Below are 27869 nucleotides of genomic sequence, written 5' to 3'. Positions count from 1 at the left end.
AGCTACCCACCGGTGTGTGACAGAAAGGACATGCCGCCAACGAGACACATGAGGCCGGGCAGGCGATTGCTAACGCGGTGGTCAATCATGGATCAGGGAAAGCGAAGGCAGGAGCGTGAGGTGAACTGAATTTCAGGTAAGAAGTTATGACCTGCACTCTATTTGGGTCAGATATAAACCGAGTTTAGGTGTAGTTTATTTAGCAGCAGTTCTCTTATGTGTTGCTGATAGCCGGCTAGCTAGCTAGTGCCGCTAGCATAGTTAGCTAGCACCGCTAGCGACCCTTCGTGAAAAAGCACCCAGGCTTGGCTTATATTGAGGCGGGTGAAACTCGTGTCAGCACCGGTCGCTCGCCGACAGTATGTGTTTTAGCTGGACTTATTTTTCGTTTATATGGACCGATGATTTATTTATTTATTCATTTTAGTAACGGTATAAACAGTGAAAGGTGGTGGATTGGCCAGATGTAAACTTCAAATATCTGCTCGTGTTACCAAGACATCCCATATTAGCTCTGATGTTTTCGGTGCCTGCAAAGAGCTAGACAGGTAGCTAGCTAACCCGAGCTGGCTGTCTTTTTGACTCAGGGTCATAGCTGGACTTATTTTTCGTTTTTATGAGCCGATGAGGGTTTTTTTTTAGTAACGGTACAAACAGTGAAAGGCAGTGGATTGTCCAGATGCTGGTCGATGTGGAAAAAATAACTGAGTTGTTTGGTAGTCGCTGACGCGGAGCTACAACCGAGGGCAGCTATCCACCGGTGTGTGTCAGAAAGAACATGTGGGGAACGAGGCGGCGAGGCGACCGCCGATCAACCGGTGGTAGATCGTGGATCAGGGAAACCGAAGGCAGGAGAAGCAGGCGGCTGCCGGTCGGAGCGTGAGGTGAACTGAATTTCAGGTAAGAAGTTATGACCTGCACTCTATTTGGGTCAGATATAAACCGAGTTTAGGTGTAGTTTATTTTTGTTGTGCTGACTTTTTACAATCAGTTACAATAACTCGTACTGCGTTCTAGCTAGCACGACAGAGTTTCTATACAGCTGTGTGCGCATGGTGAACTTTATGACAGCCTCCCCTGTCATTCTCTCGCCTGTTGAAACTTCAGTCATGAAACTGATCAATGATCGGCGTTTCTCTCTTGTTTGTTTATCGCGCAAAACAACAGCAGCACCTTTAAGCTTGATCAGCTGTTGTTAGAATTCATTTGCTTTTAATTTCTGGTATCAGCTGATGTTTGCTGGAGCTACAGCTGTAAAAACGGCAGATGTCCTTACTGAATCATCAGAGCTGAACTGGTGATGGAGAAACAGGTTTACCCTTTAGGTGACATGAATAAGTTGAAGGGAAGTTATGAACTATTTTTGAGAGACAAATACAGGGAGTGCAGAATTATTAGGCAAGTTGTATTTTTGAGGAATAATTTTATTATTGAACAACAACCATGTTCTCAATGAACCCAAAAAACTCATTAATACCAAAGCTGAATGTTTTCGGAAGTAGTTTTTAGTTTGTGTTTAGTTTTAGCTATTTTAGGGGGATATCTGTGTGTGCAGGTGACTATTACTGTGCATAATTATTAGGCAACTTAACAAAAAACAAATATATACCCATTTCAATTATTTATTTTTACCAGTGAAACCAATATAACATCTCCACATTCACAAATATACATTTCTGACATTCAAAAACAAAACAAAAACAAATCAGCGACCAATATAGCCACCTTTCTTTGCAAGGACACTCAAAAGCCTGCCATCCATGGATTCTGTCAGTGTTTTGATCTGTTCACCATCAACATTGCGTGCAGCAGCAACCACAGCCTCCCAGACACTGTTCAGAGAGGTGTACTGTTTTCCCTCCTTGTAAATCTCACATTTGATGATGGACCACAGGTTCTCAATGGGGTTCAGATCAGGTGAACAAGGAGGCCATGTCATTAGTTTTTCTTCTTTTAAACCCTTTCTTGCCAGCCACGCTGTGGAGTACTTGGACGCATGTGATGGAGCATTGTCCTGCATGAAAATCATGTTTTTCTTGAAGGATGCAGACTTCTTCCTGTACCACTGCTTGAAGAAGGTGTCTTCCAGAAACTTGCAGTAGGACTGGGAGTTGAGCTTGACTCCATCCTCAACCCGAAAAGGCCCCACAAGCTCACCTTTGATGATACCAGCCCAAACCAGTACTCCACCTCCACCTTGCAGGCGTCTGAGTGGGACTGGAGCTCTCTGCCCTTTACCAATCCAGCCACGGGCCCATCCATCTGGCCCATCAAGACTCACTCTCATTTCATAAGTCCATAAAACCTTAGAAAAATCAGTCTTGAGATATTTCTTGGCCCAGTCTTGACGTTTCAGCTTGTGTGTCTTGTTCAGTGGTGGTCGTCTTTCAGCCTTTCTTACCTTGGCCATGTCTCTGAGTATTGCACACCTTGTGCTTTTGGGCACTCCAGTGATGTTGCAGCTCTGAAATATGGCCAAACTGGTGGCAAGTGGCATCTTGGCAGCTGCACGCTTGACTTTTCTCAGTTCATGGGCAGTTATTTTGCGCCTTGGTTTTTCCACACGCTTCTTGCGACCCTGTTGACTATTTTGAATGAAACGCTTGATTGTCCGATGATCACGCTTCAGAAGCTTTGCAATTTTAAGACTGCTGCATCCCTCTGCAAGATATCTCACTATTTTTGACTTTTCTGAGCCTGTCAAGTCCTTCTTTTGACCCATTTTGCCAAAGGAAAGGAAGTTGCCTAATAATTATGCACACCTGATATAGGGTGTTGATGTCATTAGACCATACCCCTTCTCATTACAGAGATGCACATCACCTAATATGCTTAATTGGTAGTAGGCTTTCGAGCCTATACAGCTTGGAGTAAGACAACATGCATGAAGGGGATGATGTGGACAAAATACTCATTTGCCTAATAATTCTGCACTCCCTGTATAAAATATTTAGCTTTTATTAAATAGTTATCTGAATCTTACAACCAAAGTTTGTATAATAATACACAAGATTGGCTGTAGACCATTGTTCATCATTCAGAACACTGTGTAAAAATAACAAAAAACAAAAAGTGAATGCAAAAGTGCATAAATATTTATTTTACGTGTTTGATATGTGTGGCGGGGCGTGGTCTGCAGTGCCGCTGCAGGGGAGGTGGACCCACCTGAGGGGCATCTGCAATCACACCTCTCGGGCGTAGTCTGTGCTCTCTCGGCTGTTTTTTGGGTGTGTGTCGGGCTGTGAGTTGAAAAGCTACAGCTGGCTGGGAGGGTACACCAACCATGTGTGAAAAGTGGTCCATAACGTACTGGTTCAAAGTGTGTTCGTGCAAACATTGTCGGGGTCTGCCGTGGTACAGAGGGACTTCTGCTTATGAACCTGTGTGCACAGCGTCTGCAAATCGGGGCTGTACAAAGTGACCTCATCTTTACCCAAAACTGTAAGCTGTCATCTGTGAGGCGCGAGCGGTGTTTGTTTTTACCATAATTCATGGTGGAGAATGGCTGCTCTTCTGAGTTTTGCTGTCTGTAGCCGTATGAATGGAAAACTACACAGATTAGCAGCGGCATAGGCACACATAAAATTTCTTCTGAAATTTTCGCTTTCTAGTTATTATTATTATTCTCCATCTTCCGCCTAAATTTCGGCACGTATCACGCCCCGCAGTTTTGAGACAAGCTTCATATATGTTACCTCATTTTGTGCGGCCGGATCTGGAATGGTGTGCTATGACTTTTGGTGTTTATGAATTTTATAGTTTTTTAAATATTAATATTTTAATGAAAATTTTCCCGCGCTCCTCTGCCGAACAGTTTTGACATTAGGGTTACATATGTTAGATCATTTTGTGCGGCTGGAGCTGGACTATTATGTCATGACTTTTGGTGTTTATGACTTTTATAGTTTTTTAAATATTAATATTTTAGTGCAAATTTAGGCCAATTCATCTTTTGGCGCCAAATAAACAGACTTCATTTGTGGTGTGTTGGCGCCATCTTTTGGTCCCATTGAAACAAATTTCAAACTTCATTTGTGGTGTGTTGGCTCTCTCTAGTGGTATGCCGGGAGTGGTACAGCCTGTCTACCCTTATTTGGATACCGTAATGACGACAATATCAATGGCGCGCGCACCCTCGCTGCTTTCAGGAACCATTGGAGGTTTTAAGGTTGCGCGAACCATTGAATAGTTACGGTAAACACAATGGCTTCTATGCTTGGTGGAAAACTCCATATCCCACAATTCATAGCACACCTCTGCCGAGTTAAACAATGGCGGCCACCACTTCGTTTTATATGTCTTTTATTAGTGTTTCTAGGTCACAAAATAAACTTTTAAGATATTTTCAGGCGAGAATGTAGGTGTGTAAACTTCAAATATGTGCTTGTTTTATCAAGACATCCCATATTAGCGACAATGCTCTGACGACCTCGGTCCTGCCTGACAGCTAGCCGGCTACCTAGCTAGCTGCCGCACTTGGCTGCAAATGGACAGCGAGGGGACTCTCTCTCTCCTTTCACCTCCCCGGTCTCTCGCAAATGCTCGCACAGAATCGGAGTTACAGCTGGATGTGGAAAAAATAACTGAGTTGTTTGGTGGTGCTATAATGCGGAGCTACAACAGTGGGCAGCTATCCACCGGTGTATGACAGAAAGGACATGCCGCGACCGCTGATCGACCAGTGTTTGCTAACGCGGAGGTCAATCGTGGATCAGGGAAAGCGAAGGCAGGAGCGTGAGGTGAACTGAATTTCAGGTAAGAAGTTATGACCTGCACTCTATTTGGGTCAGATATAAACCGAGTTTAGGTGTAGTTTATTTAGCAGCAGTTCTCTTATGTGTTGCTGATAGCCGGCTAGCTAGCTAGCGCCGCTAGCATAGTTAGCTAGCACCGCTAGCGACCCTTCGTGAAAAAGCACCCAGGCTTGGCTTATATTGAGGCGGGTGAAACTCGTGTCAGCACCCGGTCGCTCGCCGACAGTATGTGTTTTAGCTGGACTTATTTTTCGTTTATATGGACCGATGATTTATTTATTTATTCATTTTAGTAACGGTATAAACAGTGAAAGGTGGTGGATTGGCCAGATGTAAACTTCAAATATCTGCTCGTGTTACCAAGACATCCCATATTAGCTCTGATGTTTTCGGTGCCTGCAAAGAGCTAGACAGGTAGCTAGCTAACCCGAGCTGGCTGTCTTTTTGACTCAGGGTCATAGCTGGACTTATTTTTCGTTTTTATGAGCCGATGAGGGTTTTTTTTTTAGTAACGGTACAAACAGTGAAAGGCGGTGGATTGTCCAGATGCTGGTCGATGTGGAAAAATAACTGAGTTGTTTGGTAGTCGCTGACGCGGAGCTACAACCGAGGGCAGCTATCCACCGGTGTGTGTCAGAAAGAACATGCGGGGAACGAGGCGGCGAGGCGACCGCCGATCGACCGGTGGTAGATCGTGGATCAGGGAAACCGAAGGCAGGAGAAGCAGGCGGCTGCCGGTCGGAGCGTGAGGTGAACTGAATTTCAGGTAAGAAGTTATGACCTGCACTCTATTTGGGTCAGATATAAACCGAGTTTAGGTGTAGTTTATTTTCGTTTTTTACAATCAGTTATAATAACTCGTACTGCGTGGTAGCTAGCACGATGGAGTTTCTATACAGCTGTGTGCGCGCTAAGTTACTGATGTTGAACTTTATGACAGCCTCCCCTGTCATTCTCTCGCCTGTTCAAACTTCAGTCATGAAACTGATCAATGATCGGCTTTTCTCTCTTGTTTGTTTATCGCGCTAAACAACAGCAGCACGTTTAAGCTTGATCAGCTGTTGTTAGAATTCATTTGATTTTAATTTCTAGTATCAGCTGATGTTTGCTGGAGCCACAGCTGTAGAAGCGGCTGGTCGAAACCAGGAGATGACCTTACTGAATCATCAGAGCTGAACTGGTGATGGAGAAACAGGTTTACCTTTTTTTTCGGTGACATGAATGAGTTGAAGGGAAGTTATGAACTGTTTCTGAGAGAAATAAACACCAAGCTCCTTTTTTTATTTAGCTGACAGCTGGTAACTGTGCAGGGGCGGATCTAGCAAAGCTTTTGCCAGGGGGCCAGGTAGGGCATTAACAGAGAAAGGTGGACACAAAGATATACTTTTCTTTCTTACTCTCATACAGGGAGTGCAGAATTATTAGGCAAGTTGTATTTTTGAGGAATAATTTTATTATTGAACAACAACCATGTTCTCAATGAACCCAAAAAACACATTAATATCAAAGCTGAATGTTTTCGGAAGTAGTTTTTAGTTTGTGTTTAGTTTTAGCTATTTTAGGGGGATATCTGTGTGTGCAGGTGACTATTACTGTGCATAATTATTAGGCAACTTAACAAAAAACAAATATATACCCATTTCAATTATTTATTTTTACCAGTGAAACCAATATAACATCTCCACATTCACAAATATACATTTCTGACATTCAAAAACAAAACAAAAACAAATCAGCGACCAATATAGCCACCTTTCTTTGCAAGGACACTCAAAAGCCTGCCATCCATGGATTCTGTCAGTGTTTTGATCTGTTCACCATCAACATTGCGTGCAGCAGCAACCACAGCCTCCCAGACACTGTTCAGAGAGGTGTACTGTTTTCCCTCCTTGTAAATCTCACATTTGATGATGGACCACAGGTTCTCAATGGGGTTCAGATCAGGTGAACAAGGAGGCCATGTCATTAGTTTTTCTTCTTTTAAACCCTTTCTTGCCAGCCACGCTGTGGAGTACTTGGACGCGTGTGATGGAGCATTGTCCTGCATGAAAATCATGTTTTTCTTGAAGGATGCAGACTTCTTCCTGTACCACTGCTTGAAGAAGGTGTCTTCCAGAAACTTGCAGTAGGACTGGGAGTTGAGCTTGACGCCATCCTCAACCCGAAAAGGCCCCACAAGCTCACCTTTGATGATACCAGCCCAAACCAGTACTCCACCTCCACCTTGCTGGCGTCTGAGTGGGACTGGAGCTCTCTGCCCTTTACCAATCCAGCCACGGGCCCATCCATCTGGCCCATCAAGACTCACTCTCATTTCATCAGTCCATAAAACCTTAGAAAAATCAGTCTTGAGATATTTCTTGGCCCAGTCTTGACGTTTCAGCTTGTGTGTCTTGTTCAGTGGTGGTCGTCTTTCAGCCTTTCTTACCTTGGCCATGTCTCTGAGTATTGCACACCTTGTGCTTTTGGGCACTCCAGTGATGTTGCAGCTCTGAAATATGGCCAAACTGGTGGCAAGTGGCACCTTGGCAGCTGCACGCTTGACTTTTCTCAGTTCATGGGCAGTTATTTTGCGCCTTGGTTTTTCCACACGCTTCTTGCGACCCTGTTGACTATTTTGAATGAAACGCTTGATTGTTCGATGATCACGCTTCAGAAGCTTTGCAATTTTAAGACTGCTGCATGCCTCTGCAAGATATCTCACTATTTTTGACTTTTCTGAGCCTGTCAAGTCCTTCTTTTGACCCATTTTGCCAAAGGAAAGGAAGTTGCCTAATAATTATGCACACCTGATATAGGGTGTTGATGTCATTAGACCATACCCCTTCTCATTACAGAGATGCACATCACCTAATATGCTTAATTGGTAGTAGGCTTTCGAGCCTATACAGCTTGGAGTAAGACAACATGCATGAAGAGGATGATGTGGACAAAATACTCATTTGCCTAATAATTCTGCACTCCCTGTATAAAATATTTAGCTTTTATTAAATAGTTATCTGAATCTTACAACCAAAGTTTGTATAATAATACACAAGATTGGCTGTAGACCATTGTTCATCATTCAGAACACTGTGTAAAAATAACAAAAAACAAAAAGTGAATGCAAAAGTGCATAAATATTTATTTTACGTGTTTGATATGTGTGGCGGGGCGTGGTCTGCAGTGCCGCTGCAGGGGAGGTGGACCCACCTGAGGGGCATCTGCAATCACACCTCTCGGGCGTAGTCTGTGCTCTCTCGGCTGTTTTTTGGGTGTGTGTCGGGCTGTGAGTTGAAAAGCTACAGCTGGCTGGGAGGGTACACCAACCATGTGTGAAAAGTGGTCCATAACGTACTGGTTCAAAGTGTGTTCGTGCAAACATTGTCGGGGTCTGCCGTGGTACAGAGGGACTTCTGCTTATGAACCTGTGTGCACAGCGTCTGCAAATCGGGGCTGTACAAAGTGACCTCATCTTTACCCAAAACTGTAAGCTGTCATCTGTGAGGCGCGAGCGGTGTTTGTTTTTACCATAATTCATGGTGGAGAATGGCTGCTCTTCTGAGTTTTGCTGTCTGTAGCCGTATGAATGGAAAACTACACAGATTAGCAGCGGCATAGGCACACATAAAATTTCTTCTGAAATTTTCGCTTTCTAGTTATGATTATTATGATTATTATTATTATTATTACAACAAATATCTTAAAAAGGAAAAAAAACTTAACTGAAATACAATAAAATAAAATTTGTGAAATTTAAATAGAAGTAAACAAAACTGGCTAAGCAAAAATACAATTTAACCGAATAAAAAACAACCATGGATTCTTGCACCAATCACAAAAGACAAGGTGAGAAATTTTGTGACCAATTATTAGGCACAAAGCAACGGGCAAAGACAGAATTGTGTTAAAAGCTGCACGGTCAAAAGAAAGTAGCACACAATGTCACAACATTTGTTCCCATTTAGAATCACATTATGTTTTGCCACTTATAGTCATGATCGAAAAGTTGGGAGTGCTGCGTAAAGTCTTCTTGAGCAGATCCCAAAGATTTTGAGCGGGGTTATGATGCGAACTATGTGGCGACCAATCCATGTGTGAAAATGATGTCTCATGTTTCTTAAACCAACCTTTCACAACTTGAGCCCGGTGAAACCTGGTATATTCATCCTGGAATATACTGCTGTCATCAGGGAAGAAAAAAATCCATTGATGGTAAAAATGTGTGACTCTTCTTTTAGTCAGCTGACCTCCTTTTTGGGAAACATAATGTTCCTGAATCTAAACCTCCAATGTCATTGACAGCTCTTACTTTTTTTTACATAGTTAAATCTAGTATCTGCATCTGCTATTTTAAATGTTTAAAAGTTTACAAGTGATTTACTAATTAACTGTGAATAACTGTGAATTGCAGGATCAGAGTAGCAAATATTGTAAACAGTCAGCCAGGTGAGAGCCAACCAACCAGCAAAGGTAAATGATAAATAACGCAAAAAAGGACTTACACATACTTTCATCCACGGCTGAAGTATTTTTAAAACAGAATGAAACTGCAGGCAGTATCGTAGGTGAGCAGAGGAGATAGGAAGGGTCTTTAAATTTCACTGTCCTAAAAAAAGGAGCAGTGGAGAGGAAAAGTTTTAAAAGCCAGAAATCTCACCACCTGGCAAAGTAATCACAGGCTCGCTGGCACTCGGCAAACCCCTGCACATATATTACCGTCGCTTTGTGCACAGTGGCAGTGCAAATCTTTCTTACTGCTTCTTAAATTTAAAAAGCAGCTTTAATTCAACTAAACTTTTAAAAGCATCAGGAAAATGTCTTTTATTAACTTTGTGTTCATAGCGGCTCATGTTTGCTGAGGTCTGGAGAATAGCCTTTATCTTGCCTTTAAAAGAAGCTGGACCCATGAATCAGTCTCTTTGTAAATGTAAGATTAAAGTAAAGCAAAGCATGATGTAAACCCGCACCAACCCAGGTGCCTTAACGCAACAAAGTAAATAATTCCAGCAGTTAGAGTGGTTGAGAAAATAAAAACTAAAAAAGATTTCAGCCCGAATTTCACAAAGTGGATTAAATGGTTTTCAGTTTCTCTCTAGCCTTCCTCTCTGCTGTCGTTTTATCAACGTATTCTCCCAATAAGCTTCATAAGCGCGATATAACTATGCTGTGAAATTATTTTATGATCTTTCCAGCTGATAGTTTGGAGTATGAAATTGATTCTGTCGCCGGCACACTCGGAGAAAAAGAAAGGCAGAACTGGTGGGTCTCGAAGCGAGAGGAGAGTTTGATTTTCTTTGGGATGACAGTCGCTGACAGACGCCGTTTGATATTTATGTTTGAGACAGATGTTGTACATTAAACAGGACCTGGCACGAGGCTGGGCACCAGGGGGGATGTTTCCTGCTCTGCCGACCCTTTTCCATCTCCATCTCCAGTGCACACGTATAAACAAACATACACGGGAGAACATAAACACTGACCTACAGATCTAAGCGGAGGCATAGATCAAAACAGACTGCAGACACACAAGCAGACAAATTGTCTGTCCAAAGCCAAATGACACAGACAGACAACTTCCATCAACTTTGAGTGCTCGCTAAAATGGATTTTCAGTTTATTATATGATGGGTTTTAACCCCACTGACCTCCTGGAATGAAATTCAACTCTTTCCTCATTTCACTCATCATTTAATGTCGCTGCCTTTGAAGTTTAACCGTGCACACACACACATCCGCACAGACACATGGATAATGTGTGTGTGTGTGCGTGCTGTCTGTGATCCACCTGATCTGTTTTCCTTCCTCTCTGTTCCATCTCAAACAAGGCGGTGCAGGAGGACGGGGCTTTGATTTCTCTGACAGGTCTTTGTCTGCTTTTGTTTACCTTCTTCTCCGCTGCTGTTCTTTGGTGCTGAGCACAGGAAGTCTGTGTTTTATTAATAAATTGTTCATCGTAGCGTTTTATTTAATGCCAGATTTAATTTGTCTGGATTAGAAAAGGGAGTGAAGTTCTTCTCAAATGGGAATGAAATTATTGAGGAATAATAGAAATTATGATTATTCATTATAATTATCTGTATGTTTTAGCCACTGTGGAGGCCGTTGGTTGTCCTGCGCCCACAGATTTTGTGTGTCGCAGCGGCCACTGCATTGAGTCCCACCTGGTGTGCGACGGCAAGGCCGACTGTGCTGATGAATCGGATGAAGCCGACTGCGGTGAGTAGAAATGATAAATAGGTCCCTTCTTGGAGAGCAGAAGGACAACTTTGAATCAGGACTGCAAACTCTTTCCTTTCATCTTTCAATTTCTTTCTTTCTGGCAGACGAAATAATTAGCTCGCCAGGTGCTTGTAGCTTCAACATGGAGGGAGACCAGTGGAAAGAGAGATGCCAACTTTCTCAAGACCCTGATGATGACTTTGATTGGAGGATTGGTCCCAGTACTGAGACACCAGGGGCTGGACCTATCACCGACCACAGCCAAGGTCTGCAGCTGCTCTCCGCTAAAATCTTCCCAAAAATACGATCATACACAACAAGAAAAATGTGCTTTTACTTCTGATTTTCTTTTCCCGAAGTAAGTGGAGGGTTTTTTTTATTGGCTTTTTGGGTAGATGGCTGAAATAAGGTCTGAGATTAGCACAATGTTTTGTTCTACGGCATAAAATACTTTAGGAAGTACTCCATCCATCCACCTATCCATCTTCTTCCGCTTAGCCGTCTGTCGATCTCCCGCTCCCTTCTCCCGTCACTCGTGTATTTTGAAGTTCTCTTATGTATCCCACAGAAGGTGCTCGCTAACAAACTATTGTCTGCGTTTGTCTGAAAAAATCCTCCATCCTTGTGTCACTTACTTGATACCCAGAATTAAAGTCTGAGCATCTTCTGATCTGATGCTTCTTCCACAAAGACATCGCCATTTGTCAGCACCTTTCAGAAATGTTGTATATATATATGTCATTAGCTGTTTCAACATGTGCACTGCAGCCCTGATTTTTTTCTCACTAATACCCAGCTGTATGTCAGAATATTTATATATTTCTTTTACATTGCCAGCCTCCTAGTTTGTTCCTGTTAATAACACTGGCAGAAAAAACAAACAATTTCTCAAAATTAGGAGCAGACAACATCTGCATTCTCCTGACACCCTCCATGTTTTCAGCTCTCTGGCAGCGCCTTTGTAATTACAACTTGACAGCTGGAAAATAGGACTGTGTGACACCGACATGAAGGCAGGGTTAAAAATACTTCCTGATCAATATCAGTCTGAGTCAAACTGAGCTTAACAGCATTCCTGCTTATCATATGAAGCAAAGCTGCTTCAAATATTGTTTTTTAAACTGATTGATTGAAAGTTAACGACACTTTGGCTACAATTACCCACATCTATGCAAAGTAATGTTAATCAAAATTTCTGTAAGACTTCAAGGCATCAATAACTCACCAGCTGAAAATACATTTGTTGACTACACCTGCTCGACTGCTTATTAATGCAAATATTTAATCAGCCAATCACATTTCAGCAACTCAGTGCATTTATGTATTCAGGCATGGTTAAGACCCGAAGTGATTTAAATGACTTTCAATGCAGCATGATTGCTGGAGATAGATGAGCTGTTCTGAGGATTTCAGAAAATATCCATTGTACGGCAGTTCTTTGGAAGAAAATTACTTGTATCAGTTCAATAAAGTTTGAGCTGATAGGAAGGCAACAGTAACTCAAATAACCTCTCGTTACAACCAAGGTATGCAGAAGAGCATCTCTGAACACTCAACCTGTCAAACCTTGAAGCAGATGGGCTACAGCAGCAGAAGAGCACACTGTGTGCCACAAAAGTCTACTATTAATATTAACTTGTGTACTAATATGCTGTTACCCAGGGATTAAATCAGTTATTGCTATATGTGAGCAAGTTTAAATAAGAGTGATTTCCCACTGGTAAATATACACTTTAGCATCTCTCCAAGATAAAACTGGAACTCTCCCCTTTACATCCCTCCTCCATCCCCTTGTGCGCAGATGTGCACGAGTGCAAGTCCACAGATCTGTCTGCCACAGCACAGTTAGCAACTATTGTTTCTGAAGACATGAGCAACATAAAATTGTACCAATTGCTCACTCCTGTCTGAGGCTGTGTAAGGGGTAGAGAAAATGAGCGAGTGACTTCTCCAAGCACGCCCTTTTTATTTAAGGCCTTGAATGATGACAGACCAGTTTGAAATGAGGACGACGAGCAGCATGAGTGGAGCGCACAGGTGAAAACCGTTAAGGAGAAAGTAAGGAGGTAAAGAAACACACACACAGCAGCTATTTTGTCCCTGCATGCCACATGAGAACCATAAAACTGAGGACAAAGCAGCATTTTTCATGGGTGACAGTGCACTCAATGAACCAGCTGTTCTCTTCTGAGTTGCAGCTGTAACTCCACCTTGTACTGGCTGTCACTAGGTTGCTATTCCTGATTGGTCATTTGAGGTTATTGATCGGAAGGATGAATGATGGACTGGGTGGACTCGTGATTTTACAGCTTACTGGACAAAGGCATGACTCTGCAAATATCCTGTTGTTATACGATCAGGTAATGGGTGTACACGTTCTTGGAAAACGAGCTCTGCCTGGATAGATGCACAGACTTTGTTTTGACTTTTATGCTTTGATTCACTGCAGCGGAATCTGTGTTGTGGGTGTGAGCAGGTTTTTTTGTGCACTGTGGATTGTGATGGCCTTAAATCCCCCTTAACTCATGTGGAAAACTCCCAAGTTGTTCTGGCACTGCACACATGCTGTCTCATCTCCAAGCCTAGCCGAGCTGAAGAAGCTCTCTGCAGCTTTTGGCTGCAGGATACATTTAACGACAGCTTTCCTCCTTCTAAATATCGTGCATATTTGAACCAGCAGAATAAGGTTATTGGATTTCTTTCCTGCAGCAAAGCTGAAATTTGATGGTTGAGCTGGGTTTGGCTGTGGCTTTTCTTTTGCCGTTTCAGCTTCATCGTTCATCGCACTGAGATATTACTCATGCCTTACATAAATGTGCTGCAATTGTAATTTACTGCATTTATCTCCAAAGGTGGTGGAGGGAACTTCCTGTATATAAACTCAGCCACTCAGCGTGAGGGCGATGTTGCCAAGGTGACAACCAGGAGTCCGTTTCCTGCCAGCATCGGCCTGTGTCACCTGCGCTTCTGGTTCTTCATGCATGGTTCTGATAGGATGGGAACATTGAAGGTGACCTCATCTCAGACACATTTCTCTTCTGTTTGCTGCTTTTGGGCATCAGGCTTTTTTTTAACTGTCATCTGCTAAGAAATGATCCAAACTGAAAGCTTAATTTGGATTTGTCAGAGATTTCTTTCCTCTTTTACTCAGCTTATCACCATATTTTGCTCTGCTTACTGTCAGTCACCTGATACCCAAAGGAGGGAATGAAAGTCTTCTTTCCTGCAAATAATCCATCAAAGCATGTCAGCTTACAAACGTCATTATCATATCTGTCTTTTCATGTCTTTTTTAGCTCTCTTTGTTAAATGGGTTAATTTCAAAACAACAAACAATAAGCATTTGCTAAAAACCCTAATTAGACAGGAAGTGTACTCCATGCGTAGCCACAGATGATGTGCATACAAGGAATTCACATGAATTATAAACAAAACTACTCAAAAACTCACAGCTCCAAATTACACATAAATTACTGTATTGCTAGTCAAAAACAACTATTAAAACTTCAGAGTTTCCACTTTTGAAATAAGCCATCAGAAAGTATTGTAAGGAAGGATATTCTAGGGTACTTTAATTGAATTTTTCCATTTCGTGCTACTTTTTGCTTCTGTTCCACTACACCCCCGATATTGAAAAGTGTATTTTTAAATTGAAAGTCAACTAAACAAAGGAATACTCTCCCATAAAAGTCTGTTTTAAGAGACGATACAAAGGAGGTCAGTGATTCAGCTGACCTGATTTCCTCAAGCAGACTGTTGGAGAAGCCTTGACTGAACATGCTTTGTATGCTTTAGTTTTCAGCCAGACCTCTGGAGCACAAAACAGACCACTGCCTGAGGACCTTAAAGTGCAGTGTGTGTATAAGAGATCAGAGATGTAGCTGGAAAAGAGGCCGTGCAGGTCTTTGTACTAATCAATAAAATCTTAAAATACATTTTAAAAGATGATGTGATGGAGTTTTTAGTTTTGGATCAAAGTCTGGCAGCCAAGTTTTGTAAGTGTACAAAGACAAAGGTCTCTCCGTCTTTACAAGTTAATGTTAAATAAGGGTATGTTAAATAAAGCTAACAGTAAAGTGCCTTAAACCTGTCTTTTTTATTGGTGACCTGTGTTCCCAGTTGTTAGCTAGCTGTTTAATAAAACAATTTTAAAATTATGCTCCTATCTAGAATAATTTAACGATGATTAAGCAGCTTGTGACTTTGTAGTCAAGGCGCTACCCTATGAGAGTTCAATGTCCTCAGTTTCTCAGCTAGATCCATCACTCACTTATTTTATTTCATTTAAAATTTTAAAGAATAAGAAAAAATAAAGGAAAATAACATAAGATGACAGTAGCCAAAAGACTCAGATTAAGGTTTTAAATCAGAACCTCATAAATAAGTTAGGCTCCAGCCACACAGACCTAAAGTTAACGACTGATTGGCGACCCCCTGGAAACCACCAATCGCTGGGGGAGAAGTTTGTATTTCCTGACGGGTTGGCAATTGGTTGTCCGATGCTGGTCTCACGTGAAACTGGTCACAAAGAAATATGGAGTGCTCCAATGGAAACCTCTCAGTTTCTTTGGTTGCTAGCAGTTTGCGAAGATCGTCTGTTGTTTGTTAGCAGAAAAGCACTACTTTTACTCAGAGAGCCAACATTTTCCAGCTTAAGCCACACTTTTTCCAAGTTTCACTACAGCTCGGTAGTTAGTTTGTGAGTGTTTGCAGGCAAGTCCTCCCTGAAAACAACCAGCAACCACAGCAATCTGCCAACAATGCCACTTGTTAAACAATAGGAGAATATGCATTTAACCCTAACAACTATTTTGTATTATTGTTGGGTCATTTGGCGCTATATAAATGAAACTGAACTGAACCAGAGGATGGTTCAATTCAGTTTTCAAGAGGATGGCCTATGACTGAAGCCTAAGCTGGCTGCAGTGAGAGAAGTACAAATAATCTGGAGTTTTTTGATGCAGCACACTTTTTGAGACCAGTTTTACCTGGCAACAGCTAGCAACCACCAGCAATCACTTGCCAACCAGTTGGGGAATACAATTATTTCCCTTGTGACCAGAGGTTTCAGAGGTTTGCAGACTGGTCTTAAGATCTACGTGACTGAGGCCCTGGTGGCTACAGACATCTTTTATGTACAGTCTATGCTCCTTACATGTTACATGTAAATGCATAAAGTAAGACACACGGAAACACTGAAGCTTTACAGTACTTCTATTACTAGTATTCCAATTGTTTATGCAGTTGTGTTTTTCTACACTGCATTTCTACTGGTTTTATTTAAGCAAAGAATGCTGCATGTAAAGGTGATGTGTAAACACCCTGTCACCACTGAAGGAAAAAGGTTTAAAGACTGAAAAAGTAACTTGTTTATGTTGTTTGTTTGATTAATAATAGAAAATAAATTTTGTTTTTATCTGGAATTTATATGGTGATGATACACGGTCTCACTCAAACATATTGTTATACATCAAATGGAAATGTCACTTTGTGCCACCTGACCTCACCAGGTCTTTACTGTTGGACCCAGCGGTACCCGTCTGTTGATGTGGGCAGCCACTGGAAACCACGGCAGACAGTGGACATACGCTAATGTCATCGTGTCCAACACGGTACCCTTCAGAGTGACCTTTGAGGCCGAGGTGGGTGGAGACATGTGGACAGACATCGCCCTGGATGACATTTCCTACACTGCAGAGTGTATAGTTGGAGGTAAAGACCTGAAGGTTTTTCGCCTTCTTTGCCCTTCTATTTAGTTTTTCCTTATTTCCTATCCTTCCAGCACCATTCTCATTTTTCATTTCATCTCCAGTTTTCACATTCTCCCATTTCCCCATTTTTCCCTCACATTTCCTGTCCTCCAACATCTATGTTCCTCTCCTCAGTTTCCATATAAATAGTGTGAACCCTCGGGGAAAGTGTAGTGAGTTAATGGAGCCTGTTGCCCTGTAGGTCCATATGAATTCAATGCAGAGAATGGGTCAATGCCGAGGGACAGCATGGAGGGCAATGGGGAGGAAAAGCAATTACATTTATATTGTGTTGTTTCCTCACCCTCACCATTCTGTCCTCCCATCACCCCAAACTGTTTCTTTCACTGGCTTTCTGACGAAGCCTCTGTGGTCTCAAAAAAACCATTAACATACTTTCAAAAACAATCCTGGGATTTCTCAAAGGGGGATTTTTACTGTATTTGACTGAAAATCAAGTTTATTTAACCCTTTTCTCTGCATGTATCTTTACTGTGATTTTCCACCTCAGAACCTGTGACTCCTCAGCCACTGACTTGTGGTGTGAACCAGTTTCAGTGTGCATACTCCTTCCAGTGTATCCCAGAGAGCTGGTTGTGTGACACGGAGCCCGACTGTGCTGATAAGTCTGATGAAGAGCATTGTCCCACTGTGGTACCCGGAACTCTTCCTCCTCAGGGCCTTTGTCCTCTTGGGTATTTTCAGTGTTCAGATCATCACTGCCTCCCATCCATAATGCGCTGCGATGGAGTCGTGGACTGTCCCACAGGAGAGGATGAATACAGCTGCCGTAAGTTAGCACCTCTTCATTTTTCACTGAGGCTGGAAAACTGAAGTGCACTTCTGGCAAAAAAGGAAACAATTGGTGGTTTTACCCATATTTAGACAAGATCCCATGAATTAATGTTTAATAAGTAACAGATGAGATGAAAACCTCTCACAAATTCCCGTAAACATGTTTCTGATAGAGCTTAATAGTTCAAAAATTCACTCACGTGTTTCTGGATAATCCACGAACCTCACTGTGAACTGCTTTCACTGGAACTACTGTCCACTGAATAAATAGTCCCTTTAAACTGTTCACAGCTCGTGCTGTAAAGCAACAATGACTGTTTTCTCAGTTTCATCTTCCAGTGTCATCATCCAATGTTACATCTTTGAGATTTTTAAAAACAGGTACAATATAAAAAGTGTTGGGATAAAATCTTAATGTCTAAAGCAAACGGCAAAAAATACAATGGGGTCACAGTATATACAAGCTGTTTCCACATAAAATGATAAACCTCAGATTTATAAGAGGTTATCACATTTTTTCATTAAATTTCCACCTTAGTGTTGTGGCCAGCACCTTGATGCAGTGGTTAGCCCTGTTAGCTTTATGGCTCTGGGTTTGAACCATCTTGGGCTCTTCCTGTGTTTAGTTTGCTTATGTGAGTTTTCTTTGGGTCCTCTGGTTTCCTCCAAGAGTCTAAAGCAATATATCTCATTTGCGGCATGCTCCACTTCAAAAGCTGAAAAAGTTCACCCCCCTCCAGTTTTATCTACAGTACTGTGCAAAATTCTTCAGCCACCCCCTCATTTCTTTATATTTAGGAAAATGGGAAATGGTCCGAAATTTACTGAAATATCTGCAAATATACATGAAAATGCAGAATATACGACAAAAATAGAGTTTGCAAGAGTCTAACAAGCTTAAAGTCAGTATTTTGTATGACCACCTTTATTCTTCCAAACAGTCTGAACTCTCTCAGACAAGATTTCTTGTAGTTTCTTTAAGTAATCTTCAGGAATAGTTCTCCAGACTTCTTGAAAGACATTTAAAGCTCTTCTTTGGATGTTTCTGCCTTTTGTCCTGTTCTTTATGAGGATGACCTCACACTGCTTCATTAACGTTGAGGTCTGTTCTGGGGAGGCCAGTCCATGACCGATAGTGTTCCACTATGTGCTTTTCCACCCAGGTGTGCTTTTACTGCATTAGCTGTGCATTTGGGGTCATTCTCCTGCTGAAAAATCAAACTGTTGCTAATCAGACACGTTGGATCAAATATCTATGCTAACTTTCTGCCTTCATGAGTTCTTAGTTTTGACAAGATCCCCAAGACCACTGACTGAAGTGCAGCCCTAAACCATGATATAGATACCTTCTTCTGACCTCCTCCTTACATGTTGACAATTATTTAAATCAGAAAGTTCAATGATGCTGATTTTCAGTCCAGTTCTTGTGTAATTTGGCATACCTCAGCTTTTTTCCCCACTTCACTTCCTTAAAAATGGTTAGAAAAAAAGTTAGAAAAACTCAATTTAAAATGTGTGAAAAAGCAGCTAATGTCCAGAAAAAATGTAAAGACCTTTAGAAAGCTTGCAAAGTTATTGCTCTAGACCACTTTAAAAATGAAAAGTCTGGCTTTTTTGAAGCTAAATGTAAAGAAATGAGGGGTGACACAATTCTTGTGCATATTTTTTCCAGTATTTTCCCCTACATACTTACTCACATCCCACCTGCACAGGCACCATGCCCAGACCAGTACGGGCCTGCCCAGCAGTTTGAGAACCACTGGTCTGAAGACGTGCATGCTCATGTAACGCTTATAGGTCATAGGTGTGGATGTGAGCTATATGTACTGCATACAGATGTATAAGTGTTGCTTGTGGTACTGAACACTTTGAGTCATCAGTAAGAGCAAAAAAAAACGTTTTCTGTCTTTGCTGGTTCCATGTACTGTATGTCATATTATGCTCTACCAAAGGTAAAGGTTTACTGGTGCTATACTTACTTACTTCTTACTTAAACAGAGCAGGTTATAGTGGGTACATTCTGCATACAGATTAAAGACCCTGTTTAATCATTTTTATTTAGCTTTTAGCACCATAGGTTGAATTTCAGTCACCTCATCTGCACTGGGGTAAACGCAGTAATCGGAGATGTATAACAGTATGTGTGAGTGAGGATCACCGTGGGTACTATGAAGGCCTGTTGAGTTGTGTGTCCTTCTATTTAAAGTCAGCTGGTCTCAGTCCATGCTTTTAAATCCCAACACTCTCAGTGAACTACTTGATTATTTTTAGTGTGTGTTACGTTTATATGGGCCTCGGTTAGCGTTTGTTGTGTTAAAATATGTTCCTTCGATAAAGTGAATTTGACTGTGTATTTGATTGACAGCATTAGTTGTACGGAGCCTGTCGATACAGAAGAAATGAAAGTTTTTGGAGTTAGAAGCTGGACTTCTTGAATATTTGTGCAATTGCTTGCAGAATATCTCCTTAAAATGCTTTAAAAAGGCAGTGAGCAGTGCAGTTCTCCTACTGTGATTACGATACACTCATTACTGTCTGTGAATTTAACACTCACCCCTCTTCATATTTCCTCATTTTTTCCACCAGCTTGGCTGCAGTGTAAGCTGGGAGAACTGGTGTGTGAAAGTTCGCCTAGCTGTATCCCATTTCAGAGGCGTTGTGACCATTTTGTCGACTGCCTGCCATTCCACTCAGATGAATCCAGCTGCCATGGTAACACGCTTTTATTACCTTACCCTTTTTTGCCATTAACTGTAGCCCTGTTGTATGATTTCCTGACATGTCGCAGGTTGCACTTACTCCAAAGTGTAATTTCTACCACCTCTGTGTCACGTCTGTCTGTGCGTTTAGCTGTGATCAAATGTCTCTACTTTCATTAGTCACTTCATGCTTTAATTTAGCTTCTTTTAAAGCTTTGATGTCAATCACTGTGACATTTACTTCCAATGTGCCGTTACATCTCAATTTGCTTTGATTCGAATGACACGTCTTTTTTTTGTATCCATTTATGAAAAAGTAATCTTTTAAAGTATTTTCACATTTAATTTAGCACATACCTTTCTCTATATATTGCCCTCTCATGAGTCAGTTTTCCCTTAAGTGCTTCCAGTACTTCACTCATATTTGCCCATTTCGAGGGACTCTCAGGACGTTTTCAGGTCTGGCTGTTTAGTCTTCAAAGCACACCTTACGGTGTTACTGCAAGCTGCCAAAATGTGATCCATTAAAACCTCTGCTTTCCTGCATCTTTGAGAAATAAGCCCAAACCTCCCATTCAGCCTGCATTTGCTGCCAAGCCAAAGTCACTTTATCAAGGGCTGAGCAGCACTTCAGGGTTTCATAATGGTATTTCCAGCATGATGATTATTTAAAAGGCAACCCTAATAACCCTCATCCAACCTATGGAGGCAGGAGCAGTCATCATCAGATAGATTAGGTGGGCGAGGGGAAAAAAGCGTGCTAAAGTGGTTTAATCTTCACGGCTATGCAACATTTTTCATTACATTTTAAATAACAGATAAATAACAGATTCTCCTTCTGGTGACTGATCCCAAAGGGGCCGATCCTCCAACCCGGTCGTATAAGGAGCGACCATAAAGCTGCAATTCAGTCACTAGAAATCATAAAACGCACCTTATTTAAACTGGTTGGATAAGTTGTCACTTTGTGCACCTCTGGCCTACTTCCAACCAAGATGCTCTTTTCACTTCACTCCCATTCTGACCGCTCTTTCATGAGACTGCTCTTTCACCATGGACATAACATCGGTACAGATGAGAGTCGGTCCTTCAGCTATGACTCAGAGACCAAACGGCTATTTTAAGTCAAAGATTCCTTAATGTTCAACACCAAAGGAATTTCTTCCAAAACAGTTTTACTGTAATGTTCTGACACAACTAAGGGAAGGCACTGGCCACATTAATGACATGCACTATGGTGGAAAGCAAATTGAAAAGACTGGAGTATTTTAGATATGCCAGCACAGTCTTGGCTCAACACTCTTGGCGCTTCCTTCCCATAAAAATCAAGTGGGCAACTTTATTGATCACAGCCACAAGAAGAACAAGAAAGATGGCACTTAGGAATCACTCTCTTTCTCTGATGCACCTTGAAAAGACCTCATAAGAACTCCAAGATGTTTGGAGCGACCTACCTTGAATAATTGACACATGAACTAAAAGCAAATGGTTGTCTGACATTTACTAGTAAATAAAAGCCATCGGTGTCTTTATTTTTGAAAACATACTCACTTTAAGTGGCTGGAATGCATAGTCTCTTAACTGCTCATGCTCTCTGCAGAGGTTAATGGATGACACTCAACAGTGCACTCCCCCTCCCCCCCCAACAACATAATTGACTGATTTCATCTTCTGAACAGCCACATGTCTGTTTCCTGTCAGATGAGGAGAGAAATGGTGGCTACTGACAGAGTACAGTGAGGATTTGAGTATCCTGCCTTCTTCATACAACGTGTGGTGATGCTGCATTTTCTTTTCTTCATTTGCAGAATGTCCTCCGATGTATTGCATGTATCACGGCTCATGCCATGTGATGACACAGGGGCCTGTTTGCATGTAAGCTGATCTTCACCCAGACACACACCCACAAACATGCATCTATAAGCAGACTAATACACAAACTCAGTCACATTCATTAAGATGCACAAAAGAAAGATAAGCATCATGTCTGTTCTTCCCACTCCCCCTCTCATCCTTTATCTGTCTGTGAGAGCTTTAAAACATGGAAATCCCATCAGTCTTGTTTCTTTCCTTGGAAAAGACACGCTCCGTGAAGCATGTGGGAATCTGCTTATCCCCTGCAGATTAAGCAGGGTGGTTCTTCCTTCATTTATCCGCCAGCATAGTGTTTCCTGGGAATCTCTGTTGGCTTCTCCTGGTCAATATTTAATCGTGGTCTCCACTACGAATAGCTATAGTGGGTAGACCCCCAAAAAGCCATGCATCAGATTAACCTGCCAGCATAATACAGCCGTCTACCTTTCAAAAACACATTCAAGACAGACACTCTGTTGGAGGTTTTTTTTTTTTTATTAAGCCCGTGAATCTAGCTGTCTGCATCAGCAGCTTGGAATGTCTGCAATGAGATTTTTCATTATAAAAGAAAGAATGCAATTATAAGACTTGGTGCTGGATCTGTTAACATCATTATGCACCGGTGAATCCTCTTTGGGACATTCACATTTCCCCATTCTCTTCACCAAAGGTTAAATTCTCCAACACATGAATGTGAATCATGCAGCGGGGTAGATACACCTTCCCTAAAGTCACATAACTAACTGCACGCCATGTCAACGATCCAATAAGTGTCACGTTATTAGAAAAGCAACACCTTCAATTGGAATTAAATTCCTGGATGATATGAATTTGTGATGGAATTCCCTTGTTAAGACAAAACTAAGAAACTGGATTAATCCAAATTTTGGTTTTCAACAACTTCACTTCCTTTTAAACCATTTTTACAGGAAGGTGGAACTGCTGCACAAGAACTGCACACTTTGAATGCTAAATAGCCCATACTGGCTTGTCTGCTTCTTATCTAACTTGCAAAGATGAACGCACGTCTTGTCGTGCACGTCCTGACAAAAAGCGAGCTGCTAATGTCGGTTTGTAGGCTCGGCGACACGTACAGAATATAAATGTACCTGCAGGTATCAGTTCGGACAGGTTAGACGCTGGTGTGGTCTTTGCTTTTCAGTACTGCTAACAAGCTGTCTGCCCGTGACATGTGGGCACTACCGCAAATTTGTTTACTTTGTGTCCAATTTCACTGCCAGAGCTCAGCTGCTGTCAATCAAGTGCACCCACACGCCTGCCCAGCCAGCAAAAAGGAGAAGGGAGCATTTCATCTGTTTCTCCAGACACCTCTTCTTCCTTTTCCTTCCCTGCTTTCTGTCAAAAGATTTTTTTTGTTAATGCTTTTTGTCTCAGAAATGCTGCCTCGTTCCCTCATTTAGTCCTCCTGTGTTTGATTCCCCTTTCCTATTCATGTCCCCGTCCAACATTCCCCAGTGCAGCGCCACCACCACCACCGCCTCCTCTCATTATGTAAGAGGACCTTACCACCGACATTCACACTGCAGTGTGGTATGGACTTCCTGAAGCTGTTCCAGCATTGATAACAGCCCTGCTGTAGCAGAACTCATGGCCAGCACCTCTGGCTCAGTATTTGCCTCACGTTCCTCCACTCTGCTGAGCAGGATCCACCAGGGAACCAGGCCAGGAGCAGCCCACTGCCACGGCTAGACAGTCGCACAATATGCACGCTGACCCCCTCTGAATGACAATGACTCAGTCTGGCTTCGCTGAGAGCTGTGTGTTTCGAATTAGAAGGTCAATGTTGCTCTGAAATCAAGCTGATACTGAACAGATGTTGACTTGGAGCAGAGTCTTAGCTTTGGAAAAGAGGAACGAACTTTCGTTCCAGATGCAGCTCCACAGACCGGCCAAACTATTCGCAATTAGCCTGTGTTTCCATGCTTGATGTCCAACAGATAAATCTTGCACTTTTTGTCAAGATGTAAAAGACGCGTATGTTCAATAAGCTTAATAGAAACTGTCAGGATTATACTTCTTTTGTTTTAGTATTTGATTTTATTTAGCATCAAAGTCTGTGGAGGTTTTTTACATTATCCTGTTCTTACCAAAGTTTTGGTCTATGTCTTTTTAATTAAGTGTTATTATATATGTGCATGTGAAGTTCATTAGTAATGGATGACAGTGCCACTAGTTGCTTCATTCAAGACAAGAAACCTAGAAAATATAAAGACATATTCAGCTATCCAGTGGTTCTTAAAGTGTAGCCCAGGGCCTCCAACCCAAAATCTGATTATAAAACATGTTATTGTGCTGGATTATTAAAAGAAAAGAGCATTTACACAGATGGAGATCATAAAACAAGCATATTGTGTTCATTTATTCCTCTTATCTTTGGGCCAGTACAGACTCACATTTGAGAAGCACATTTGAGTCAGAATCACCAAAAGATGCTACATAAAACAAGACATATGGTTTCAGCATCCACGTCTCATCTTATGTTTGTTTTTCCTTGCGTGGTCACAGCTGTCACCCGGGATGGACAGGAAACCGTTGCCATGTCAGAGAGAAACCCTCCCTCTCCACGTCTTCACCCAAACCAGAGAACACGCAGATGGGTAATAAAGAAGCCCACCTCTTCTCTCACCTCTATTAAAATGACTCGCCTGAGTGTAATTACTGCATCCTTACTTACCCCGTTAATGTCACTGCAGTTCCTGTGTACGTTGGCATCGGCATCGGGCTGCTGCTGCTCGTACTCGGAGTCGCTGTGTGTGTTCTGGCTCTGTGCAAGAGAAAGTGCCACTTAATGTGAGTTGGAGCTTAATTCGTTCTGCTGTTTCACTGCTGATCCTTCGTGTAACGATTATGTTCATGATAAATGCGTTGATGAGTTTGTCTGCCTGCTCCACAGAAAGTCCAACCTGACGGACTACGGGGTGATGGATAACCCAAATTTCGACTGGAAAGCAGAGGTCAGCACACAGAAATGTCCAATCAGTCATGTTTTGAGTAACATTAAGTTTCTCAGCCACACAAATCAAATTTTTCTACCATTGTTCTCACATTTGTTCAATAAGTGGATTTAATTTTAGAAGAAGTCAGAAGGTGCTCACCAGAAGCCTTTCTGCAAAATTAGATTTTTGATTTAGGATTATTGATTTTGCAGTTTGTGTGTCGCTATGAGTTTGTATTTCTCCGAGTGTTGTACGTACACACTGTAGTGCCTATACAGCAGGTAGACACAATAACTGAACTATATAATCTGATCAAATGCAACAGCACAAGCTGCGATGCCAAAAATATCCAATTTAATCAAGGTCACATGATGAAAGGCTTTAGAAACTGCTTCTTCACTGGCTTGCATTACTTTACACGGGCGCTCATATTATTGTCCGCCCACTGTGTGTTTTGTTTCCTGCTATTTTGATCTCTGCTGTTATTCCTGCTATCAATGAGAAAGATCCGAGCGTAGGACATGATACAATCACAGCTCTTCCATTTGGATAATGAAATGAGAGACGCACACAAACAAACTTTGTTCTTAGCTACACGGGCGTGTCACTGAGTAATACAAGTCAGAGTGATGTTTCATTGCTCTGATGACTGTGGATTAAAACTTTGCTCTGTGCATGTGGCATGTTTGTAAGAGTTATAATTCATAAACACATAAACACAAATGAATGTGTGAGTAGTTCCCAAACCTTTCATGTCTGGATACAGTTTCGTGATTATTTTATGAACCATTTTCCATCTTCATGTACACGAGAAAAGAGTTTACGTCGATGAATTCTAATCAGTACATTATTAAAGTGCATGTTGAATACACACAAGCACAGCACACGAAATGTGCTTAACTACACTCATTTTTCTTACTGGCAATTTTAAGTAGAGCGTTGTAGCTCCAAACCAGTATATCCATGACAGATGCACTTCAGCACTTACACAGCAGTGGAAACAGTCGGTGATTATTCCACCTCTGCAAGATGATGAAATATTTTATGGAGGTTAAAGTTGTAATTATGTACACATAACAAGGCAATTTGATTTTAATTGCGCTTGCATTTCATGCACTCTAGCACATTAAGCCTCATCTCATTTTAAACCCATGTACATGATTTTCGATACCTCAGGATGAAAGAGCGGGCGGCTGTCCCAGTGTGAACCCCAGGAGGAGTGATGGTCACGGGCTTTCCATCAGTGTCTACCCCTGGAGGAAGGAGGTAGAGGTATGGTGTCTGTACACAGCCTTTTGGCGTTCACTCTAATGTCCTGTGCAGAAATCAGCACACAGGAAATGATTTGTCTTTTTTTGTGTGTATTCATCCATACAGGGTCTGAACTGGAAAGATGCCAAGCTGTCCTTCTCCAACCCCTTGTACCATTACCCCCCTAATCATAATGAGGCTGACAGCAAAACCTCTGATGCATAAAAACAACGGACATCACATTTATTTTTTTAAAGATAATTTTTTGGCTAAATGCCAACTAAGAGCAATGCAACAAAACCATCGAGATGCAGAAAACATGGAGACAAAGAGGACGGGCGACTCATCAGTGGACCTTATGTATTCACGCTGTATTGAATTGTGCGTACACACTCTTGAGGAGTTCGTCTTGACCTACTGCACTCAAGTCCAGAGTGGGGCAGAGGATGCAAACGGTGACATGGATATATTTCACAATACCAGCTCGGCTTGACTTCATGTGATACTTACATGTTTAAATAAAGGTTTAAAGCCCACAGAATAATTGATTGTTCAATCTAAGACATGCACATAAGTATGAATAAACAGCATTGTGTATTTATCCACAGGAGTTCTGCTCTACAGACACCAAACTCTCTTGGTGAGACTTCAATGAGAAGTTCAATAAGACTTGCATATTGGCCCAATTAAAATAGTGGATAATGCTGGAGGCTTAACCTGACTTTAATGGTTAGCATATCTGCTGCTTATCTGCTTAGTATAGAACCCATCATCTTTTGCTTATCTAGGCTTCAATCATCTGGTAATGCAGTGTTGTGGGATGGCTGGAGACTATCCCAGCTGTCACAGAGCTAAAGGCATGACACCCTGGATAATCCATTTTAACTGGCCTAACACAGAGGGACAGACAACCATTCCCACAGACAATTTAGAATTGCCAATCAACCCCCATTTAGATTGTGAGACAAAGCTGGTGTACCTGGAAAACAGCAGGTATCCAGCCTGAATTTGAACCCAGGACCTTCTGCTGGGAGTCAACAGTGCCAACCACTGAGAGATAGTATCAATAGGTAGGGTCTTTACCTTACAATATAAAGCAACTGTTGTGACTCTACTATTATAAAGAAACATAATTGAAATTTAACCGACCACAGCTTTATTTTTCCTGCAAAGACATGAGTAGTCATGATCCTCTCCCCAAAATCGTGGCAAGAAAGTAGATAACTTCAGTCACTGTCATGTTAATCTATTCCATTAAAAGGTCTCAAGTATGCAGAGACAGTTAAAAATATTCTTCTTTTTTTTAATTGCTGCAATTCTAAGTCTTAGAACGGGTTGTGAATGGTGATTAAAGGTTTTTTTTTCATGTTGGCAAAAGCAGAACACATCCAGTTGACTGAATTAAAATGCTCTGCTGAACAACATAGCCTCCAAACAGAGTCCCGAGTTCATTACTGATCTTTTTTAATCCTCACAAGTGCAAATAAAATAGTTTGGCCCTGCTTTATTTGCAAATTAAAATCCATTACAAGTTGTCGTTCTCCGGCTGCTGTTTGTGCGGTGTGTGAAGTGAATCTCTAACTCTGCGCATTAACCAGCACAGGACAC

At 41.7% G+C, this 27869-nt stretch overlaps 1 protein-coding gene and 1 long non-coding RNA gene across 3 annotated transcripts in view; one reads left to right on the top strand and one right to left on the bottom strand.

Moving 5' to 3' along the window:
- The window catches only part of malrd1 (MAM and LDL receptor class A domain containing 1), a 78618-nt gene extending 51270 nt beyond the window's left edge, over positions 1-27348 (top strand). The window contains exons 22-33 of one of the 2 annotated variants that reach the window (XM_013276476.3): positions 10824-10952; positions 11060-11221; positions 13808-13965; positions 16466-16667; positions 17217-17495; positions 20087-20212; positions 22008-22074; positions 24580-24671; positions 24768-24864; positions 24968-25028; positions 26187-26282; positions 26388-27348. In XM_013276476.3, coding sequence (XP_013131930.1) covers positions 10824-10952; positions 11060-11221; positions 13808-13965; positions 16466-16667; positions 17217-17495; positions 20087-20212; positions 22008-22074; positions 24580-24671; positions 24768-24864; positions 24968-25028; positions 26187-26282; positions 26388-26486 — 1568 coding nt within the window. In that variant the 3' untranslated portion in view covers positions 26487-27348. Of the gene's footprint in view, positions 1-10823; positions 10953-11059; positions 11222-13807; positions 13966-16465; positions 16668-17216; positions 17496-20086; positions 20213-22007; positions 22075-24579; positions 24672-24767; positions 24865-24967; positions 25029-26186; positions 26283-26387 lie in introns of those variants that run through there. The other variant, XR_003221780.1, reaches the window with a different exon arrangement.
- LOC112847937 (uncharacterized) lies at positions 24556-26310 on the bottom strand. The gene is made up of 3 exons (XR_003221781.1): positions 26182-26310; positions 24749-24838; positions 24556-24641 (listed from the first exon to the last, which is right to left on the bottom strand). It is a non-coding gene; the product is annotated as an uncharacterized LOC112847937 (long non-coding RNA).
- Positions 27349-27869: the final 521 nt, after the last annotated feature.

Source organism: Oreochromis niloticus, linkage group LG9, assembly GCF_001858045.2.
Source record: "Oreochromis niloticus isolate F11D_XX linkage group LG9, O_niloticus_UMD_NMBU, whole genome shotgun sequence".
In the NCBI taxonomy this organism is placed as follows: Eukaryota; Metazoa; Chordata; class Actinopteri; order Cichliformes; family Cichlidae; genus Oreochromis; species Oreochromis niloticus.
This window is presented reverse-complemented; position numbering and strand designations above follow the sequence as displayed.